The 19,605-nt window shown below is 36.7% G+C and overlaps 1 protein-coding gene across 5 annotated transcripts in view; it reads left to right on the top strand.

Moving 5' to 3' along the window:
- RTTN (rotatin) overlaps positions 1 to 19,605 on the top strand; it is a 231,755-nt gene that overhangs the window by 122,313 nt on the left and 89,837 nt on the right. For all 5 annotated transcript variants that reach the window (XM_062201793.1, XM_062201792.1, XM_062201791.1 and 2 more), the window contains 5 exons: positions 296 to 515; positions 13,853 to 13,981; positions 14,419 to 14,535; positions 16,047 to 16,205; positions 17,921 to 17,992. In XM_062201793.1, the coding sequence (XP_062057777.1) occupies positions 296 to 515; positions 13,853 to 13,981; positions 14,419 to 14,535; positions 16,047 to 16,205; positions 17,921 to 17,992 (697 nt within the window). The remainder of the gene's footprint in view (positions 1 to 295; positions 516 to 13,852; positions 13,982 to 14,418; positions 14,536 to 16,046; positions 16,206 to 17,920; positions 17,993 to 19,605) is intronic.

The raw sequence follows: 19,605 nt of genomic DNA, 5'->3' as shown, positions 1-19,605 counted from the left end.
TTTTAACTTTTTAATTTCATCATTCAACTTCATTTTTAATTTAATTTTAATTATTTCGCTATCAGCATTCACTTACATGTTTTTCAATGTAATTGTTACTTGTGTTTTACATCTGGTATCCTGGTTGGTATTTCAGCTATGTTTTCCTTGTAAAATTTTGCTTTGAAAAGTGAATATTTTGGATCTTTTTGTCTGGTTCATACTTCTGTAGTATAGTAAACTAAGTAACCCTCCACAGCCCATAAGCCCATTACACTTGCTCTGTGATTGACTTTTCTTCCTTTTACATATGTAGGAAATGCTCAGAACTTTTTTACGTTTTCCAAACGCAACTGGCTCTGAAATTGCTCCAGTGTCTGAGAGTCACGAATGCTCCTCATTTCTATGGCCTGCCTTCCCTTGAGCGCACGTTACGAGGGATGGCTCAACTCACAGCATTTCCGGGGTGGAGCTCACATTCTCCCCTTACAAAGCCCCTCGAAATTTGTGTGAAGTACTTGTCAGGTCTCCTGGAGGTAAGTAAAAATAACTCCACAAATAATAGCTATTGCCTGTTTATTGGTCACTTTTACTATGTGCCAGACCCAAATGTGCTATATATTTTATCTTTAATGTAAATTATTATACAGTATTTATATAACTCATAATGTAAAAATGTTATAATGGTTCTACTAATAAATATGTAAGATCACTTTTATGATTTTTTTTCTTTGATAACAAGTTTTACTATTAGCTCTCATAACTCTTTGAGGACAGAGGTTCTGCATGGGAAGTTAGTGCACAGTGACTCCTGTTGTTAATTTAACAATTAACAATCTTATTTATGAAGTCATTGATCACCTGAGTTTCTTGACATCAGCTGCCAACGCTGTGGAATCCTTTGAATACATAAACTCTGTCAGTATTTAGACAAGGCCATAAGTAAAGTGGAAGTTCTTTCCTCCCTTCAGAGAAAAGTACCTCCTTCTTCAATGACCACATCTTTCCACTGGTGTCTCACAAACAGAGGTCCTTCAAGTAGAACACTTTTTGGCCCTGTGTCTTGGCTTTGCATGCCTGAAATGTTCTCATGGGCATTTCAGACAAACCAGAATGCCTTAAGGGCTGATTCTGAGGTCAGAGTGCTACTTAAAGCAATTGTCATTCTGTGAATCTACTCTATGGACGACTTCCCATGTTGAAGCGTTCACTCCATTTTAATTCTATCTATTATTATTACCAAACACTTAATCCTATTTATATGATCACTTAAGCACATTTGATTGGTATCACATTGAATCTGTAAATTTCTATTGGATGTATGGACATTTTGATATTGATTCTTCAAATCTATGAACCTGGAAGATTTTTCCATTTTTTTTTTTTTTTTTAGTGTCTTTTTTCTATTTCTACTTTAATGTTTTGTAATTCTCTTTGTAGAGATCTTTGACATCCTTGGTTAAATTTATTTCAAGGTATTTGATTTTTTTTGTAGCTTTTGTTAGTGGGATTGATCTTAGAAGTTTTCTCAGCAGTGGCAGTGACTGTGTATACAAAGGCTGTTAATTTTTGTGTATTCATTTTATATCCTGCTACTTTACCAAACTCTTCTATGAGTTTCAGTAGTCTCTTGGTGAAGTCTTTTGGATCTCCTGTATATAGAATTATATCATCTGCAAATACTGGTAGTTTGAATTCCTCTTTCCCAATTTGTATCCCTTTGATTTCTTTTCCTTGCCCTCTGGCTTCGGCTAAACCTTCCAGGATTATATTGAATAGCAGTGGTGAGAGTGGGCTTCCTTGTCTGGTTCCAGATCTCAGTGGACATTCTTCCAGCTTTCCCCCAATCAATAGGACACTGGCCATGAGTTGTCATAAATTGCCTTCATTGTGTTGAGGAATGTTCCTTCTATATCCAGTTTGCTTAGAATTTTCATCATGAAAGGATGTTATATTTTATCAAATGCTTTCTCTGCATCTTTTGAGATAATCTTGTGGTTTTTGTTTTATAATTTTTTAATGTAATGCATCACATTAATTTATGAATGTTGAACCATCCTTGCATACTAGAGATATATCCCACTTGGTCCAGGTGAATGATCTTTCTGATATGTTGTTGGATTCCATTGGCTAGTATTTTGTGGAGAATTTTTGCATCTATGTTCATCAGGAAAATTGGCCTGTAGTTCTTTCTCTGTTGTATCTTTTTCAGGTTTAGGAATTAAATTGATGCTGGCTTCATAGAAAGAATTTGGGAGGATTGCCTCCTTTTCAGTTGTTTTGAATAGCTTGAGAAGAATTGGAATTAGTTCTTCTTTAAATGTCTGGTAGAATTCAGCAGTGAAGCCATCTGGTCCTGGGTTTATCTTTGTTTGGAGGGTTTTATTCCTGATTCAATTTCTTTCTCAGTTATGGGTCTATTTAGGTTTTTTGTGTTTTCATGGTTCATTTTAGGTAGGTTGTATGTGTCCAGCAATCTATACTTTTTCTTCTAGTTTTCCCAGTTTGTTGGCATACAGCTCTTTGTAGTAATTTCCAATATTCTTTTTATTTCTGTGCTGTCTTTGTTAGATTTCCTTTTTCATCTCTAATTTTATTAATTTGGGCCTTCTCCCTCCTTTCTGGTTAGTTGAGCCAATGTGTATCAATTTTTTTTTTAATTTTTCAAAAACAAGCTCTTTGTTTTGCTGATCTTTTATATTTTGTTTTTTTGGTTTCAATTTTATTGATTTCTTCTCTAATTTTAATTATTTATTTTCTCCTACTAGATTTGGGTTTGGTTTGCTGTTGTTTTTCTTGGTCCTGAAGTGCATTGATAGTTCATTTATTTGGTGCCTTTTCAATTTCTTGATGTAGGCACCAATTGTTTTTAAAGTTTCCGCTTAATACTGCTTTTGGTGTATCCTGTAAGTTTTGATTTTTGTGTTGCCATCTTCATTTGTTTCCAGAAATTTTTTGATTTCTTCTGTGACCCACTCTTGATTCAGGAGCAGGTTATTAAGTCTCCATGTGTATACATGTGTTCTAGAGATTCCTGAGTTGTTGTTGATTAACTCTGTTGTTTCCTTGTTGATTTTCTGTCTGGTTGATTGTCTATTGCTGAAAGTGGGATATTGAAGTCCCCCTTACTATTGTATTTGGGTCTGTGTCTCCCTTTAGATTCCTTAACATTTGTTTTATTTATTTATTTATTTTTTAATTTGTTTGACAGATAGAGTTAGACAGTGAGAGAGAGACAGAGGCCATTTGGTTCACCCCTCAAATGGCCGCCACGGCCAGAACTATGCTGATCCAAAGACAGGAGCCAGGTGCTTCTTCCTGGTCTTCCATGCGGGTGCAGGAGCTCAAACATTTGGGCCATCCTCCACTGCCTTCCCGGGCCACAGCAGAGAGCTGGACTGGAAGAGGAGCAACCGGGACTAGAACCCGGCACCCATATGGGATGCTGGCACCACAGGTGGAGGATTAAGCAAGCGAGCCATGGCGCTGGCCAACATTGCTTTTAAATAGCCAGATAACCTGTAATTAGTTTCATATATGTGTATAATAATCCTGTCTTTCTGTTGAGTTGATCCCTTAGTCATTCGATAGCGTCCTTCTTTGTCTTTTTTTAACAATTTTTGTGTTAAAGTCTATTTTGTCTGATATTAGGATGGCTCTACCAACTCTTTTTTGGTTTCTGTTGGAATAGAATATCTTTTTCCATCCTTTCACTTTTAGTCTGCTTGCATCTTTGTTGGTGTGATGTGTTTCTTGTAGGCAGCAGATTTTGTTTTTTAATCCATTCAGCCAGTCTGTGTCTTTTAACTGGAGTGCTGAGGCCACTGAAGGTGACTATTAATAAGTAACGAGTTTTCCCTGTCATTTTTACATAAGTATTCTTATTTTTTACTTTGGATTTCCTTTGTACTTTTACTGGGAGATTTTCTGCCTTCACCTTTCGTGTGATGACCACGTTTCTGTGTTTCTCTGAATAGCACATCCTTAAGCATCTTTTGTAGGGCTGGACGGGTGGTGACTTATTCTTTTCTATTTCTGTTTGTTGTGGAATTTCTTTATTTTAAGTTTATTCATAAATGAGAGCTTTGCAGAGTGCAGTATTCTGGGTTGACAATGTTTTTCTCTTAAAACTTGGAATGTATCTTGCCTGTCTCTTCTAGCCTGTTTTGTTTCTAACTCTTCCCTGAGATGCCCTCTCTCCACTTTTTTAAAACTATCTTCTCCTAGGCTAGAACAGTCAACTCCCTCTCTATTATGCCATCTTAATCCAATGCCCGGACTTTGTTCTGAGAGCTATACAATGTCACGTTTTAAATAGGAGGTGACATGATCAGACTTGTCATCATTTTCAAGAAAAACTAGGCCTTCCAATTAAGTCCTTGCATTAGGGTAATTTATTTATTCATTTTTTGTTTTACCTTTGTAATTGTGAAAGATAACACATATGCATAAAATACAAAACAATACAGAGTTCAGTAAATTATTAAATGATGAAAGTCCATGTCATCATCCCCAGATCCAAAACTAGAACATAGCCAGCACCTGGGAAGGATTTATCATACCTCTCCGAATCTCTACATCTTTCCAAGAATCAAGTTTTTCATTTCTTGACAGTTTTAACACTTAAGAATATATCTATCTATGCAATCATGTTTGACTTTCAAAAATTTTGTATAAATGAATCATATGTCCATTTTCTTTCACCACCATACTTAAGAGATTTATTCTTTTTGTTACTGATAAATGGTGTTAGTTTAGTTTTACTATTGTATAGTATTTTTTGTTCTGCAGTGCTGAAGGGTGTTGGTTTGTCTTCCAGTTGAGGGCAGTTTGAATACTGCTGCTATGAACACTTGTCTTTTGGTGAAAATGAGTATATTGTATGTTTTTTGATGTTTTATTAACACTTATTGGTATATGGAAATATATTTTTATATATTGACCATCTACCTGGCAATCCTTAATTTTTTTTGTTATTGTTTTATTTTTTTGATTTATTTATTTACTTGAAAGAGTTATACAGGAGAGGCAGAGAGAGAGAGAGATCTTCCATCTAATGGTTCATTCCCCAATTTTCTGCAATGGCTGGAGCTGCGCTGATCTGAAGCCATGAGCCAGGAGCTTCTTCCGGGTCTCCCACGTGTGTGCAGGGGCCCAAGAAGTTGGACCATCCTCCACTGCTTTCCTAGGCCATAGCAAAGAGTCTAATTGGAAGGGGGCAACCGGGTCTCGAACTGGTGCCCCTATGGAATGCCGGCATTTCAGGCTAGGGCATTAATCTGCTGTGCCACAGTGTTGGGCCCCAAGTCTTGTTTCTGATCTCACAACAAAGGCCTCTAAGTTTTCATGTTTCAGTATGTCGTTTGTAGTACATTTTGTCAATAAAATCAAATTAAGGAAATTGTCTGTTCTACTTTTCAGATGGATTTTGATTTTTTAAAAATCATAAATTTATGATATTTTTTGGTATTTTTAAAGATAATTATGTGTTTTTTTCCCTCCTGTGTTCCATCAAGGTGGTATATTATTTTGACTAAGTTAAAATGTTAAACTACCTTGCTTAACTGGAAACATTTCAACTATGTTATGATGCATACCTTTTAGATATTAGTCTATTTAGTTTATTAATGTTTTTAGAATGAATCTACCTGTTTTCTTATGTACAAAGTGTGTTTTTAGGATTACCTGTTGTCTTATAAAGATTTTGTCACATCTTAACAATAAAATCATTCTACCTGTTTTTTACATCCATGCAATTTAAAATTTTTGCTTATGTAACTTTGTCTTTTTTTCTTTTTTGGAGTTGTTGATTTGAATTAGTGTTAATTTTCCTCCAAATATTTGATGGAATTTGATGATATAGCAATCCAGACAGGGAGTTTTGTTTTTGAGAAGATGGGAAATTATCAGTTGCATTTTTAATTTCATATTATTCAGCTGTTTGTGTGTGTGTGTGTGTGTGTGGCTTAGTAAGTTTTTTTAAAATTTATCTGTATTTATGAATTTAGTCATAAAATATTCATAAAATAATCCTTTTAAAATAATTTTTGTTGCATCTACAGTGAGGTTGTCTTTTATTTCAGGTTTAATTATTCTTTTTTTTTTTTTCATTTTTCTTGATTGACTCAGTAAGAGTTTGTGTTTTTTTAGTCTTATCAAAGAATGAACTGTCTTGATACTCTCTTTAATGTTTTCCTATTTAGTATTATTTTTCCTACTTTTTGTTTAGTTTATGATTCTCTTTCTAACATTTCAGGGCTAGACATTGTCCAGAATCATTTAACAGATTTATTTATAATAGTTATAAAATTGAACAGCTGAAACTTCACTGAAACATTTGACTTGCATTAGTGCTTTATGTCCCTGTATTTTTAATAAAAATTCACATAGAAATGAAAGTGGAAGAATTGTCAGTACCTGATTTCTATCCCCTGTTTATTTAGTCACAGTCATATATTCAGGTACCTTTTGACTCTATGGGGGAAAAAATTCTAATCTTTAAAACTACCAATAACAGGAAAAAGAGAAAACAATTTTGTTGAGAATGAAGTTTCCTATCATAGTGGATTCTTAAGCACATTCTCCACATATGTGGTGTGCTAGCTGGATAGCACGCAGGTTGGTGTCTTCAAAATGGCCAACCAGATAGTGCTCGCTTGCCTCTTGCAAAGCACCAACAGCTGCGCTCTAGAGGTGCAGATCTGTTTTGAAGTCCTGAGCAATTTCTTGCACCGGATGCTGAAAGGGGAGTTTGTGAATCAGAAGCTCAGTGGACTTCTGATGACGTCTGATTTCAGTGCCACAGTTCCAGGCCTGTAATGAGGAGACTTCTTCACCCTTCCAGTAGAAGGTGCATTCTTGCAGGCGGCTTTTGTAGCCAATTGCTTCCCCCTGGGTGCTTTACCACCAGTGGATTTGCAGGCATTCTGCTTAATACAAGCGATGGTATAAAGACCTCCTTATTTACCCTGCTTCTCCTTTGGGTGAAGATCTGCTAAGATTATTTTTTTCAAAGCACTTTTTTTTTAAGATTTCAAAATTCTAAATATTCTTAGCTATTCTGTAAAATTTAATATGAATTTTATGCTAGATCTTTTAATTTTTTTATTTTTCTTAAATAATATTGAATATTGAAAAAGGACACATTGTTAGTGTAACTAGTTTTTCCATACTACAAGGTGTACATGATAAAAAATGCATGAGGTTTTTTTTTTTTTTTTTTTTTAATTTATTTGACAGAGTTAGACAGAGAGAGAGACAGAGAGAAAGATCTTCCTTCCGTTGGTTCACCCCCCAAATGGCTGCCATGGCCGGAGCTACGCCGATCTGAAGCCAGGAGCCAAGTGCTTCTTTCTGGTCTCCGAGGTGGGTGCAGGCGCCCAAGCACTTGGGCCATCCTCCACTGCCTTCCCAGGCCACAGCAGAGAGCTGGACTGGAAGAGGAGCAACTGGAACTAGAACCCGGTGCCCATACGGGATGCTGGGGCTGCAGGCGGAGGATCAACCAAGTGAGCCACGGCGCTGGCCCCAAATGCATGAGTTTTTAAACAGATATATTATGAAATTAACCATGATACTTTGTTAAAATTTCAGCTCCCTTACTGCATTTTAAGTATAATTCAACCCTCAAGTTCCTAATTTACAAATCCTCCATTGATAAACTTTATGGAGCATATCCCTTAATAAAGTGAGCTTTATCTGCATCAGATCAGGGATATTTGAGCAGCTTCAAGGAGAAGCTAGAGGTTCTATTATTTATAGCTAGGAATTATAAGTTTTTTAAAAACTTTTTAAGAAGAGATGTTTCAAATCAAACCTGTATTTTGAGAACCAGAAAATAAAATCATTTTTTTTATGGTATTGGAGAACAAAAGGCTTAGTTTTAGGTAAAGTCAAGGCAAAAAGAAACTAATCTGATGCTAAGTTCAGTTGTCTTTGAGGTAGTAAAAATCAGCATAGTTTATTAACTAAGGCAGAAAAAATATGGTCTGTTTTATGATGTTTCATGGTTATGAAAAAGATAATTAACAAATCTTAATTTGGTGCAAACAGAGGTCGTTTCATACTTCATAAAACATCTTGAGAAGAAAATCTTTGTCTTCATAGTAAATGACAGGAAAACAATGTGAAGAAATCCGTCACCTTTGTTAGAAATTATAGCAGAGTCACAAATTCTTGGGATATTCTGTTTAAACAGGTCTCTATTTTTTACTATTGACTAAATTAATATTTTTAAAGATAAAGTAAGACTTATGTGAATGGATATCCAAAAAAGTTGGATGCCCAAGTAATATTCTTTATATATTTCTAAGTAATTAAAGCTGATTCCTTTATGTAAAGGAGTTATATTCCTAATTATTTTATTTATGCAAAGTGAAATTTGAATAGGAGTATTTGTTTTTTGCTGTAGTGAAATGAGACTTGTAAACCAAATGTAAGTACAGAGACTGTCCTTATTCCAAGGATTGGTTTTAGCTCACTTGTCAAAAATTGGCTGGTTGTAGATTCGTGGATCAATTTGTGGGAATTCCCATTCTGTTCCTTTGATCCCCTTGTCTGTTTCTGTTCTAATACAATACAAGGCTGTTTTGATTTTAACTGCCCTATGATATGTCTAGAAATTTGGTATTGTGATGCGTCGGGCTTTGTTTCTGTTGTATAAGATTGCTTTAGTTATTCAGGGTCTCCTGTATTTCCACAAGAATTTTAGTATCCTTTTTTCCTAGATCTGAGAAGAAGGTCATTGATATTTTGGTTGGGATCACACTGAGTCTTGTAAATTGTTTTGGGTAGTATAGACATTTTGATGATATTAATTCCTCTAATTAATGGAGTATGAACATGGAAGATCCTTCAATTTTTTCTGTGTCTTCTATTTCTTTTATGTTTTATAATTTTCATTGTAGAAATGTTTCACATCCTTGGTTAAATTTATTCCAAGATATTTATTTATTTATTTATTTATTTATTTATTTATTATTATTATTTTTTTTTTTAGCTATTGTGAATGGGACCAATCTTATAAGTTCTTTTTTGACAATGGCATTTTCTGTATATACAAAGACTATTGGTTTTTTTTAATTGATATTATATATTGCAACTTTATCAAGCTTCTCTTGGTGGAATCTTTTGGTTTCCCTATTCACAGGATCATGTCATCTACAAAAAGGGATAATTTGACTCCCTCGTTTCCACTTTGTATCCCTTAGATTTCTTAGTCTTCCCTAATGGCTCTGGCTAAAACTTCCAGAATTCTATAGAGTAAGCATAGTCAAAGTGTGTATTCTTGTCTGATTCAAAATCTTAGTGGAAATGCTTCCAATTTTTCCCCATTCAATATGATGCGGGCTGTGAATCTGTCATACATTGCTTTGTTCCTGGTGAGGAATGTACCTTCTATACCCAGTTTGCTTAAGGTGTTTTTGTTTTCTTATCATGAAAACATGTTGTATTTTAAAATGCATTCTTTGTATCTATTGAGATAATCATATGATTTTATTCTTCAGTTTTTAAAGTATGATGTATTACGGCCGTCGCCGTGGCTCAACAGGCTAATCCTCTGCCTTGCGGCGCCGGCACACCGGGTTCTAGTCCCAGTCGGGGCACCGGATTCTGTCCCGGTTGCCCCTCTTCCAGGCCAGCTCTCTGCTATGGCCGGGGGTGCAGTGGAGGATGGCCCAAGTCCTTGGGCCCTGCACCCCATGGGAGACCAGGATAAGCACCTGGCTCCTGCCTTGGGATCAGTGCGGTGCGCTGGCCACACCGCGCTGGCTGCGGTGGCCATTGGAGGGTGAACCAATGGCAAAGGAAGACCTTTCTCTCTGTCTCTCTCTCTCTCACTGTCCACTCTGCTGTCAAAAATAAAATAAAATAAATAAATAAAAAGTATGATGTATTACATTTATTGATTTATATATGTTGAACCATTTCTGCATATCAGAGATAAATCCCACTTGAGCTGGGTGAATGAGCTTTCTAATGTGTGATTGGATTCAATTAACTAGTATTTTGTTGAGGATTTTTTGCATCTATGTTCATCAGGGTTATAGGTCTATAGTTCTCTTTCTTGTATCTTTGGTTTTGGAAATAAGGTGATGCTGGTATCATATAAGGAGTTGGGGAAGATTCCCTCCCTTTCAATTGTTTTGAATAGTTTGAGAATTAGAATTAGTTCTTCTTTAAAGGTTTATGGTACAATTCAGCAGTGAAGCCGTCCGGTCCTGGACTTTTTTTTCCCCTGTGGGGCTAGGGGGAGAATCTTTGTTATTAGTTAAGTCTCTCTCTTGATTATTGGTCTATTTAGCTTTCTGTGTCTTCGTGATTCAATTTTGGTAGATTGTATGTGTTCAGAAATCTGTTTCTCTTGGATTTTTCAAGTTGTTGGCATATAGCTGTTAGTAGTAATTCCTTAGATTCTTTTTATTTCTATGGTATCCATTTGTATCATCTTGTTTTTCATATCTGATTTTATTTTATTTATTTTATTTTTTCAGATTTATTTTATTCATTTGAAAGTCAGAGTTAGAGAGAGGCAGAGCTAGAAAGAGAAAGAGGTCTTCCATCCACTGGTTCACTTCTCAAATGACTGAAGTGACCAGAGCTGAGCTGAGCTGAAGTCAGGAGTCAGGTGTTTCTTCTGGGTCTCCCACATGGGTTTAGGGGCCCACAGACTTAGGACATCTTCTACAGCTTTCTCAGGATATAGAAGAGACTGGATTGAAAATGGTGCAGCCAGGACTCAAACCAGTGCCCATATAGGATGCCAGTGCTGCAGACCAGGGCTTTAACCTGCTGGACCACAGTGCCAGCCCCTCATGTTTGATTTTATTAATTCAAGTTGTTTGTTTGCTTGCTTTTTTTTTTTTTTTTTTTTTTTTTTTTTTGGTTATTTGGGCCAAATGTATAACGGTTTTATTTTTTCAAAAAATAATTTCTTCATTTCACTGATCTCTTGTATCTTTTTTTGTTTCAGTTTTGTTTATTTCTTCTATAATTTTTTAAGGTTTATTTATTTATTTGAAAGTCAGAGTTATACAGAGAGAGGAGAAGTAGCGAGAGAGGTCTTCCATCTGATGGTTCGCTCCTCAATTGGCCGCAAAGGCCAGAACTGTGCCAATCTGAAGCCAAGAGTCAGGCGCTTCTTCCGGGTCACCCACGCAGGTGCAGGGGCCCACGGATTAGGCCATCTTCTACTGCTTTCCCAGGCCATAGCAGAGAGTTAGCTTGAAAGTGGAGCAGCCGGGACTCGAACCGGCGTCCATATGGGATGTTGGTGCTTCAGGCCAGGGCGTTAACCCACTGCACCACAGTGCCAGCTCCTTCTTCTATAATTTTAATTATTTCTTTCCTCCTACTAATTAGGGGTTTGGTTTGTTCTTTTCTAGGTACTTGAGGTGCATTGTTAAGCCATTTGTTTGATTCCTTTCCAATTTCTTGATATAGGCACCAATTGCTATAAACTTCTCAACATTGCTTTTGTTGTACCCCATTAGTTTTTTTTTTTTAAATATTTTATTTATTTATTTGAGAGCTAGAGGTACAGGCACAGAGAGAGACAGAAAGGTCATCTATCCATTGGTTCACTCCTCAAATGGCCGCAATGGCCAGAGCTGAACCAATCCAAAGCCAGAAGCCAGGAGCTTCTTCTGGGTGTATCATATGGGTGCAGGGGCCCAACAGGTTGAGCCATCTTCCACTGCTTTCTCAGGCCATAAACAGAGCTGGATCAAAAGAAGATGAGCTGGGACATGAACCAGCACCACAAGTGGAGGCTTAGCTTACACAGTGCCAGCTCCATCGCTCAAGTTTTGATATGTTGTATTATCATCTTCATTCATTTCTAGGAATTTTTAATTTCCCTTCTTATTTTTTTCTGTGAACCACTCTTCATTCAAGAACATGTTTCAGTCTCCATGTGTTTGCATGTTTTCTGGAGAGTCTCAGGTTTTTTTAACTCATGTATTTGCTTCTCTGTGTTTTTGAGTAATCTTATGATTATTCTTTTGAATTCCTTTTTAAGGCATTTTATCAATCTCTTTGTCTTCACAATCTTTTTTTTTTAATTGTCTTTATATTCTAATAGTGAAGTATTGTGTTCCTTTGGGGAGTCATATTGTGTTCCTTGTTCATGTTTCTTGTGTTTGTACATTATATTTAGGTATTTGTGGAAACACTTGTTGGTTCTCTTCTCTGATAGGTTTTATTTTTGAAATATGCCTCTGTGGCTTAGTGGACTGTCTGTTCCTTCAGTGGATATCCAGAGGTGTGTGCTGCGTGGGGCCAGGGAATTCTGATCAGTGCTCAAGGATAGAGTAAGAGTCCATGGTAGATCTCCTGGCAGATCTCCTCTGTTGTCAGCAACAAGGAGAGTATGATCACATCACTTCTCTGCCAAGGTGATTAGTGCCTGGGGTGAGCCCACAGTGGCTACACCACACCCAGGCAGGTGCATCAAGCACACAAAGGATCTGTGCAGTCCTCAGTGTGATCACATAACCCTCTGCAATGACCTGCCCCAGGCACTCAGGGAGCTCTGAGTCTGATTCCAGACACAGTGATTGCCCAGAGACCTGCTGGACCCCATGCCCTGTCATGCAGTCACAGAATTCCCATAGTCATACGATGCAGGGCTCCTGTAGTCACAATGAGAAGGGGATCCACTTTCAGCCTCACAAGCCTGCCTCATCTCAGTAAGAGCCAAGGCATTCCCAGAGCCAACTGCCTGTCTGTGTCCATCTTGGTAGTTTGATTCCAGGTTCCAATAATAGAGTGAAGGGAGGGAAGTGTCTCACAGGCCTAAGTGGATGCCATGCCCCCTGCCAACCCTCCAGTTCAGACTCAAAAGTCAGTAGGGATCATGGATTTGTGTTCTTTGATAAAATTCCCTGGTCTTGTGTGTGTGGGAGTGGCAGCAGCCTCTACCTGCCTTATTAAGGTGGTACTTCCTCCCTACTAGTCTCTGGGGGCCCTTGTCGAGGAGTGGGAAGAAAGCAATGCGCTCTCCCTTCATGGGGTTAGGTGGGCTCCCTGGACCCTGCAGATGCTCCAGGCCAGACTGCAAATCAGTGTGGTCCACTAGGTTCTCCCTCAGGCAGTATCAGCAATGACACAGGCTGCTGCAGACTCCTCTCACCTTGCTCCATGCTCCGTGAGGATGATGTGTTCTCCATCGGCAGTTTCCGTTGGTGTCCCTGTTGGATGTAATGTGTTTGTACTGTCCATGCTGTTGCATGGCATCACTCTCCTTTTTGTAGAATTTCCACTGCAGACTTCTTTCCAACTATCCCCTGGGAATGCATTTACTCTGCTTTCCTTCTGTTATCCTCTCTTGGTCAAATCAGCACGTCTTTTCCCTATTCTGTCATCTTGGATACTCAACCCAATACGCTCCTGCAGATTTTTGAGTCACACACACACACACACACACACATATATATATATTTATTTATTTTTTTATGAGCATCAGCTCCTCTTCCTTTTTTGGATGGAGGTGTATTTATTTTCTTACACCATTTTCCAGTTTGTAAGGAGTCCAGGCCTCCTGAGGGCTTTTGTGGTGAGTGAGGTTCTCAGAGTTGCAGAGGCTGAGCCACATGGGGCCACAATGAGGGCAGAGTGGGAAGCACAGAATGGAGGTGCCCAGAAGGAAGATCCCATTGGGAAAATATTTAAACCAAGAACATTTTTTAAAACTGGTTAAATACACATAACATAAAATTTACTATCTTGACCACTGTTCAATATAAAGTAAGACTATTGTATCTTAACATGATTAGGCTTCAATTCAGGCATGTTAACAGAAAGTTACACACACACACACACACACACCATGAAGAATAAAGCCACCATAAAATTGTTTCTATTTGATTTTCAGGTCATTACTTCTTTTTATGTGGAACGTGGAGGAAACGCCATGTCTTTCATGGGAAAAGGTGTTACAAAGAGCACGGTTCTTTGTTTGCTTCACTTAGCCCATGAGATGATGGCCCAGGAGCCGAGTTCGGTGAGAGCATTGATAGCTGCATTTCTTCCAACAGTTGCTTGAAAAGGAATGCGCTGTTCCTAACATGGGTCGAGCTTCTTTGTTTGCTAAGTGTAGATGATTCTTTTGAGTTTTCTTTTTAGGAGACAAGGGATTTTTGTCTGACACGTTTCTTACAAATTGGATGTTATACAAATCTGAATTGTATTTGAAATTTATTTTGATTGAAATCTATAATCACTATTAAATTACAGTTTGTTAATTCATGGAAAAACAGCTTCTGTATAAAAATTGTTAAAGTTTAACTTTTTTAGGAGAAGCTAAAATTTTTATTTGCATTTGTTTTGGTAAATGGATTAAAACCAAGTCTTAAAATTAATTTGTGTGTTGTTTTGACATTTAAAAATTCAGCTATTTTAAATTTTCTAAGGTGTTTGCTTCCCCTTTGCTTGTTCTAGGAGTGGATGTCGCTTTGGTTCTTGCCTTTAGGTAGTCACTGTGAAGAGCATGCTGCTGCTGCTGCTCAGCAAGGCTTGACTTGGTTGATTCCACTGTGGGTTGACCGGGACCCAGAGGTCAGTGTGAAGGAAAGTCAGGCCCACTGTGCTTATTAAAAACAATTGAAACAAGCTATACATGCTCGGACCTGTTCTTATTAGGGGTTATTTTAGTAACTATCCCTTTTTATTTGAACTGTGTCTTAACTTAGGCTGCCATAACAAAATGCCAGAGACTAGTTGGCCTAAACAACACATTTATTTTCTCACAGTTCTGGAGTCTGAAAGTCTAAGATCAGGGTGCCAGAATGGTTGGTCTCTGGTGCAAGCCCTCTTCCTTCCTTTTAGAAGGCTACCGTTTCATTGTGTGCTCACATGGCACCTTCTTGGTGCATGCATTTGGAAAAAGATGCCGCACTCTTTTAAGGCCATAAGTCCTTCGTGCAGTAGGTCCCCAAGTAATTTCACTTAACTGTAATCATTCCCTAAATGTTGTGTCTCAGGATATAGACACGTTGGGATTTAGGACTTCAACATAGGAGTTTTGGGGGTATCTATTTCAGTGCATAGATGTACTTTTTAATCTAATTCATATGTTACATTTTGAAAATATAAAAAAGGTGATAAAATTTATGATTTTCAGAAAGGGCAGTTGAAAATTATTGAGAGAAGCCCAGTGATTTTCGAGCAGTTTAGAAGCATAGTTGAAAATTTTGAGTTACAAAGCTTATTGACACAGATGTATCATTTAATGAAATAGAACTCTAACGCACAATTTTATATGATTAAATATCTTTCCAGTTTTAGCCATTTTCCCACTGACTTAGAGCAAGAAATGATTAGATTGTATTACAGTAAAAACCTTGATTTGTAATCAAATCTGAACTTAAGGTACATTGAGGTACATTGAACTTAGACTTATTACCTATGTTATGACTGCACTATTGTCTTCACTATTTTTTATTATGTAGCTATCATTGAAACTGGTTTTGAGTTAGAATTCAGAAATTCAAAATGTGCAGATTGAATAACAATGGTACTACAGCAAACATATTCTACCATATTTAAAACATTTTTGTCATTTAATTTTTGAGAATATACTAAAATGCTTTATAAAAAGATAGTTCAGTTACTTCTTTATTTTAAAAAGATGATTGAAGGAAATTAAAAAACCTTATATTTGGAAGAAACCATTGAAGTTAGGAAAGGCTGAACGAAATATTAGGTACCATTTTTAAGAATGGAGAATCAATAGAAATTGTATCATTAAAGATGTGTAAGTGCTCTAATTTTCCTATAAAAAATACAAACTTGTAAACTAATTTTTATGCTCTTTATATCTGATTTTATTTGTGTGGATCTTTTGTTTATATTTAACTTTTTCTGCATTACAAGTATTATTTGAATTGTGGAATAGAAGTTTTATTCATAAATTTACAGGACAGTGTCTTTTATAATTATCTTTTGTAATTTAGGGTTATAAAACCAATGTCCTACTTATAGAAGGATATTTTATATATCAGAAGAATTTAGAATTTATGTTAGGAAGTAGGATTCTTTGACTTGATGTTTCTCTTTACTTTGAACAGGTGAGGTTTACTTCCCTGGCATTAGGAGCAGCCCTGACCACCCTTGACACTGGCTGTGTGGCCTTGGCAAACAGTTGTCAGAACATTTCTGGTGGGCTCTGGGGAACTGTAGTGAACATTCTTCTCGACCAGTCAGAATGTAGCATGGTGCGTCGGGAGGTATGTGTGTCTTTTTAGTATTCTCTCTCTCCTTTTTCCTTAGAAATACAATTTGATAGTGTTTATAAACCATTTTGTTTGTGTATCAAACTACAACACTGTACCCCTTAAATAAATGCAAATATTATAGGTCCATAAAAAAGCCAGAAAACCGAAAACCCTGACTCGCTGTTCAGCATAGTGAACTGACCACTGACTGTGTCTCTTCTGCTTGTAACAAACCTAATTGAATCGGCAGTAGAAAATAAAAATGGTGCAAATTCACAAGAAAAATTAAAAAAGAGTCTTTTATTCTGATAAGATAAATCAGATATGGCATATTTAAAAAACTTACATTTTATTTATTTGAAAGGCAAAGAGACAGAGACAGAGAGAGATCTGCTTGTTTACTCCCCAAATTCCCACGGCAATTGGGAATGGGCCAGTCCAAAGGCAGTAGCCCTGTACTCAATCCAGTCTCCCACAAGGGTGGAAGACACCCAAGCAATTAAGCCTTCATCTGCTGCCTTCACAGGTGTGCATTAGCAGGAATGGGTGAAGATGGAGCTGGCACACAAACCCAGGCATTCCTGTGTGGGATGTCAGCATCTTGAGCAGCATCTTAGTGGCTGTGTCAAATGCCTGCCCCAGAACGTGGTGTATTTTAATGTCATCTCTTACATTTTATTGAGCGTTGAAAAGTAGTTCCTCAAAAAGATTACTTTTATATTAGCTAAGCATTTATGGGTCTCTCAGGTTATAACGTTTTAGTAAATATGAGGGACTGTGAAAATAACTCTTTGTGGTACTTATTATATAATGTATAAGAGAAAAAGTGAACCCTATTTTAATTCTCTCTAAACAGTTTGTCATTTTTTATTGCTAATTTTATCATTGTGAATTTTATGCAAAGAGTTTAAAAAGAATAATCAAATAGTACTTTGAGACTTAGGAAGAAAATAGCAGTTCCTGGATCCACCATTAGCCGTTCTGAGTCCCTAACTTGAGTGGCTGGTTATCTTGTTACATGCCTCAGTGTTTTTAGATAGTAATGATTACATTTACAATTTCCTCTTGATTCATCAACAGTAAAGCTTTTCTTTTGACGTCCAGTTAAGATTAGAAATTTCACTCTCAGAATCCTCCATCATCCTTATTATTTTCCCGTTATAATTATATCATGATCTCACTAAACAGAGGATCATTGCTCACATTAGTGTGATCATTTAATTTGGTCATCTTTAGGTTCTAAGTAGGTTAAGTTGGATGTTTGTGATTTGAACTTACAGTTAAGTTTTTATTATTGAGAGGACTTTGTATGAGGGAGGGAAAAAAGAGAGTGAGTAAGGGGGTTTGTGTGTGTGTGTGGGTGTGTGGATGCACTTTAAAGGGGAGGCAGAAACCTGGACGTTCTTAATCGAGAATGTGTTCTGAATATATTTGAAATTTATTTCTTAGAACAGTTTGTGTTATACAGATTAGTTTTTCAATAAAATTAAACTCTGAAATACAAAGAATATATTTCCTGATGAAATAATTTCAGACAGTTAGTTCATCACCTAACAAGATTAACAAGTTTATCACCTAGCAAGAAATGCAGTTTGGCAATTTTCATAATGACCTCTCCGCATGTGGAATTAACCAGATGTTTTTCTTGTTATCAAATTACATTGTATTGGTTATTTCAGAGATCACAACAAGGTGGCAGTATTGACTCTTTTCTTTTTAATTTACAGGCTGCATTTATTCTTCAGAATCTCCTTGTAATTCCAATGCCTACAGAAATTATAAAGGATTCTACTTGGCAGGTGGGTGATTTAAACAATTATCAGCCTAGTAGATATGAATGGTCTTCACAAAGTTCATGGAAAATGCAGATTATGAAAAAACTCTGTATAGATTCAAAGTTTTTTGCATCAAACTTATCTTTGAATTCCATTTTCCACAAACTTTTTGAAGTACCCTTGTACTTGAGATTACTTGCTGATAAATTTTCAGAATATGTATATTTTATTACTGTTGAAACTATATACTGAGCTGCAGGAATCTGAAACCTTATGCTTGATCATATTTTAAAACTTATCTTCAGTGTTACAATAATTTTAAACAAATAATAGCTACACTGGTGTTTACTGTGTAGTGAGTATTCTTCTAGACGTTGACCATATCTTAAATTTTGTAATTATTTCAGTTGTGAAGTGTTATCAGTCTTATTTTGTAGGGTTAGAAACTTTAGCACAGTTAGCCAGTGCTTTGATTCCAGGCAGTGTGTTTGTTAGCTACTTCAGTGTGTTATCTCCCTAATTTAAATAATAGTGCATTTGCTTACACAGATTGAGCAGCCCTTATCCAAAATGTTTGGAACCAGTAGTATTTCAGATAATGGATTTTTTAAAATTTTGGAATATTTGCATATACGTGATGAGGTATCTCAGGAATAAGGATCCAAGTCTAAACAAAAACATCTTTTATGTTTCATATATACCTTGTACATATGGCCTATATGTAATTTTGTATAGTATTTATTATTATTTAGAGATTAATTTATTTTAAAGGGACAATGATAGAGAAGGAGAGACAGAAAGAAAGAGATCTTCTATCCACTGAGTCACTGACAAGTGGCTGTGATGGTTGGGGCTGGGCCAGGTGGAGCCCAGGAGCCAGGATCTCCATCAGGGTCTCCATATGGGTTGAAGGGGTCCAAGCATTTGGGCCATCTTCTGCCAGTTTCCCAGGTGCAGTAGCAGGGAGCTAGATTGGAATCAGAGGAGCCAGAACTCAATCCTGTGCTCCAATATGGGATGCAGACATTGCAGTTGGTTGCTTAACTTGCTCGCCACAACCCTGGCCCCTATGTAGTTTGTTTCTGTTTTTGTTTATAATTTTGTGTGTTTTGACTGCAGCTCAGCACTTAAGTTCAGGTTTGGAATTTCTACTTGTGGTATCATGTTGATAATTATGAAGTCTGAGATTTTGGAGCATTTCAGATTTTTGGATTTGAAATTCTTGTAGCTAAACATATTTTGGTGTTAACAATGTTGTTAATGGTTCCTTGTTTGAGCACAGAGGAGTTTGGATCATAATTTGTCTTTCTTTGGTTTCTATTATGTTAATTCTTTTGTTTTATGTTCTATTGGTAGTTACCTTTGTATGATTTTCAGATAATTTAGAGGATACAAAAGTGATCTCCTTGGGGGAGATCACTTATAAGTGTATATTTATCACAATGCTGTACCTCACTCTCCAGAGTTCTAGATGAATCTAAGGTTTATGTTTGAGCTTTCATACCTTTAGTGGAGTTACTGGACCAAGTGACCTGTAGTGAAGGTGGTTTTTGGGGCATTGCCTAAAGTGTAATCCAGGTGGTTGTCAAAGGCCCAGGTTGTATTAGCTTCTCCCAATTTTACAAACTCAAGTTAAT

The sequence above is a fragment of the Lepus europaeus genome, chromosome 9 (genome assembly GCF_033115175.1).
Source record: "Lepus europaeus isolate LE1 chromosome 9, mLepTim1.pri, whole genome shotgun sequence".
Classification (NCBI taxonomy): domain Eukaryota; kingdom Metazoa; phylum Chordata; class Mammalia; order Lagomorpha; family Leporidae; genus Lepus; species Lepus europaeus.
The sequence above is the reverse complement of the archived record's forward strand: the minus strand, read 5'-3'. Positions and strand labels throughout refer to the sequence as shown.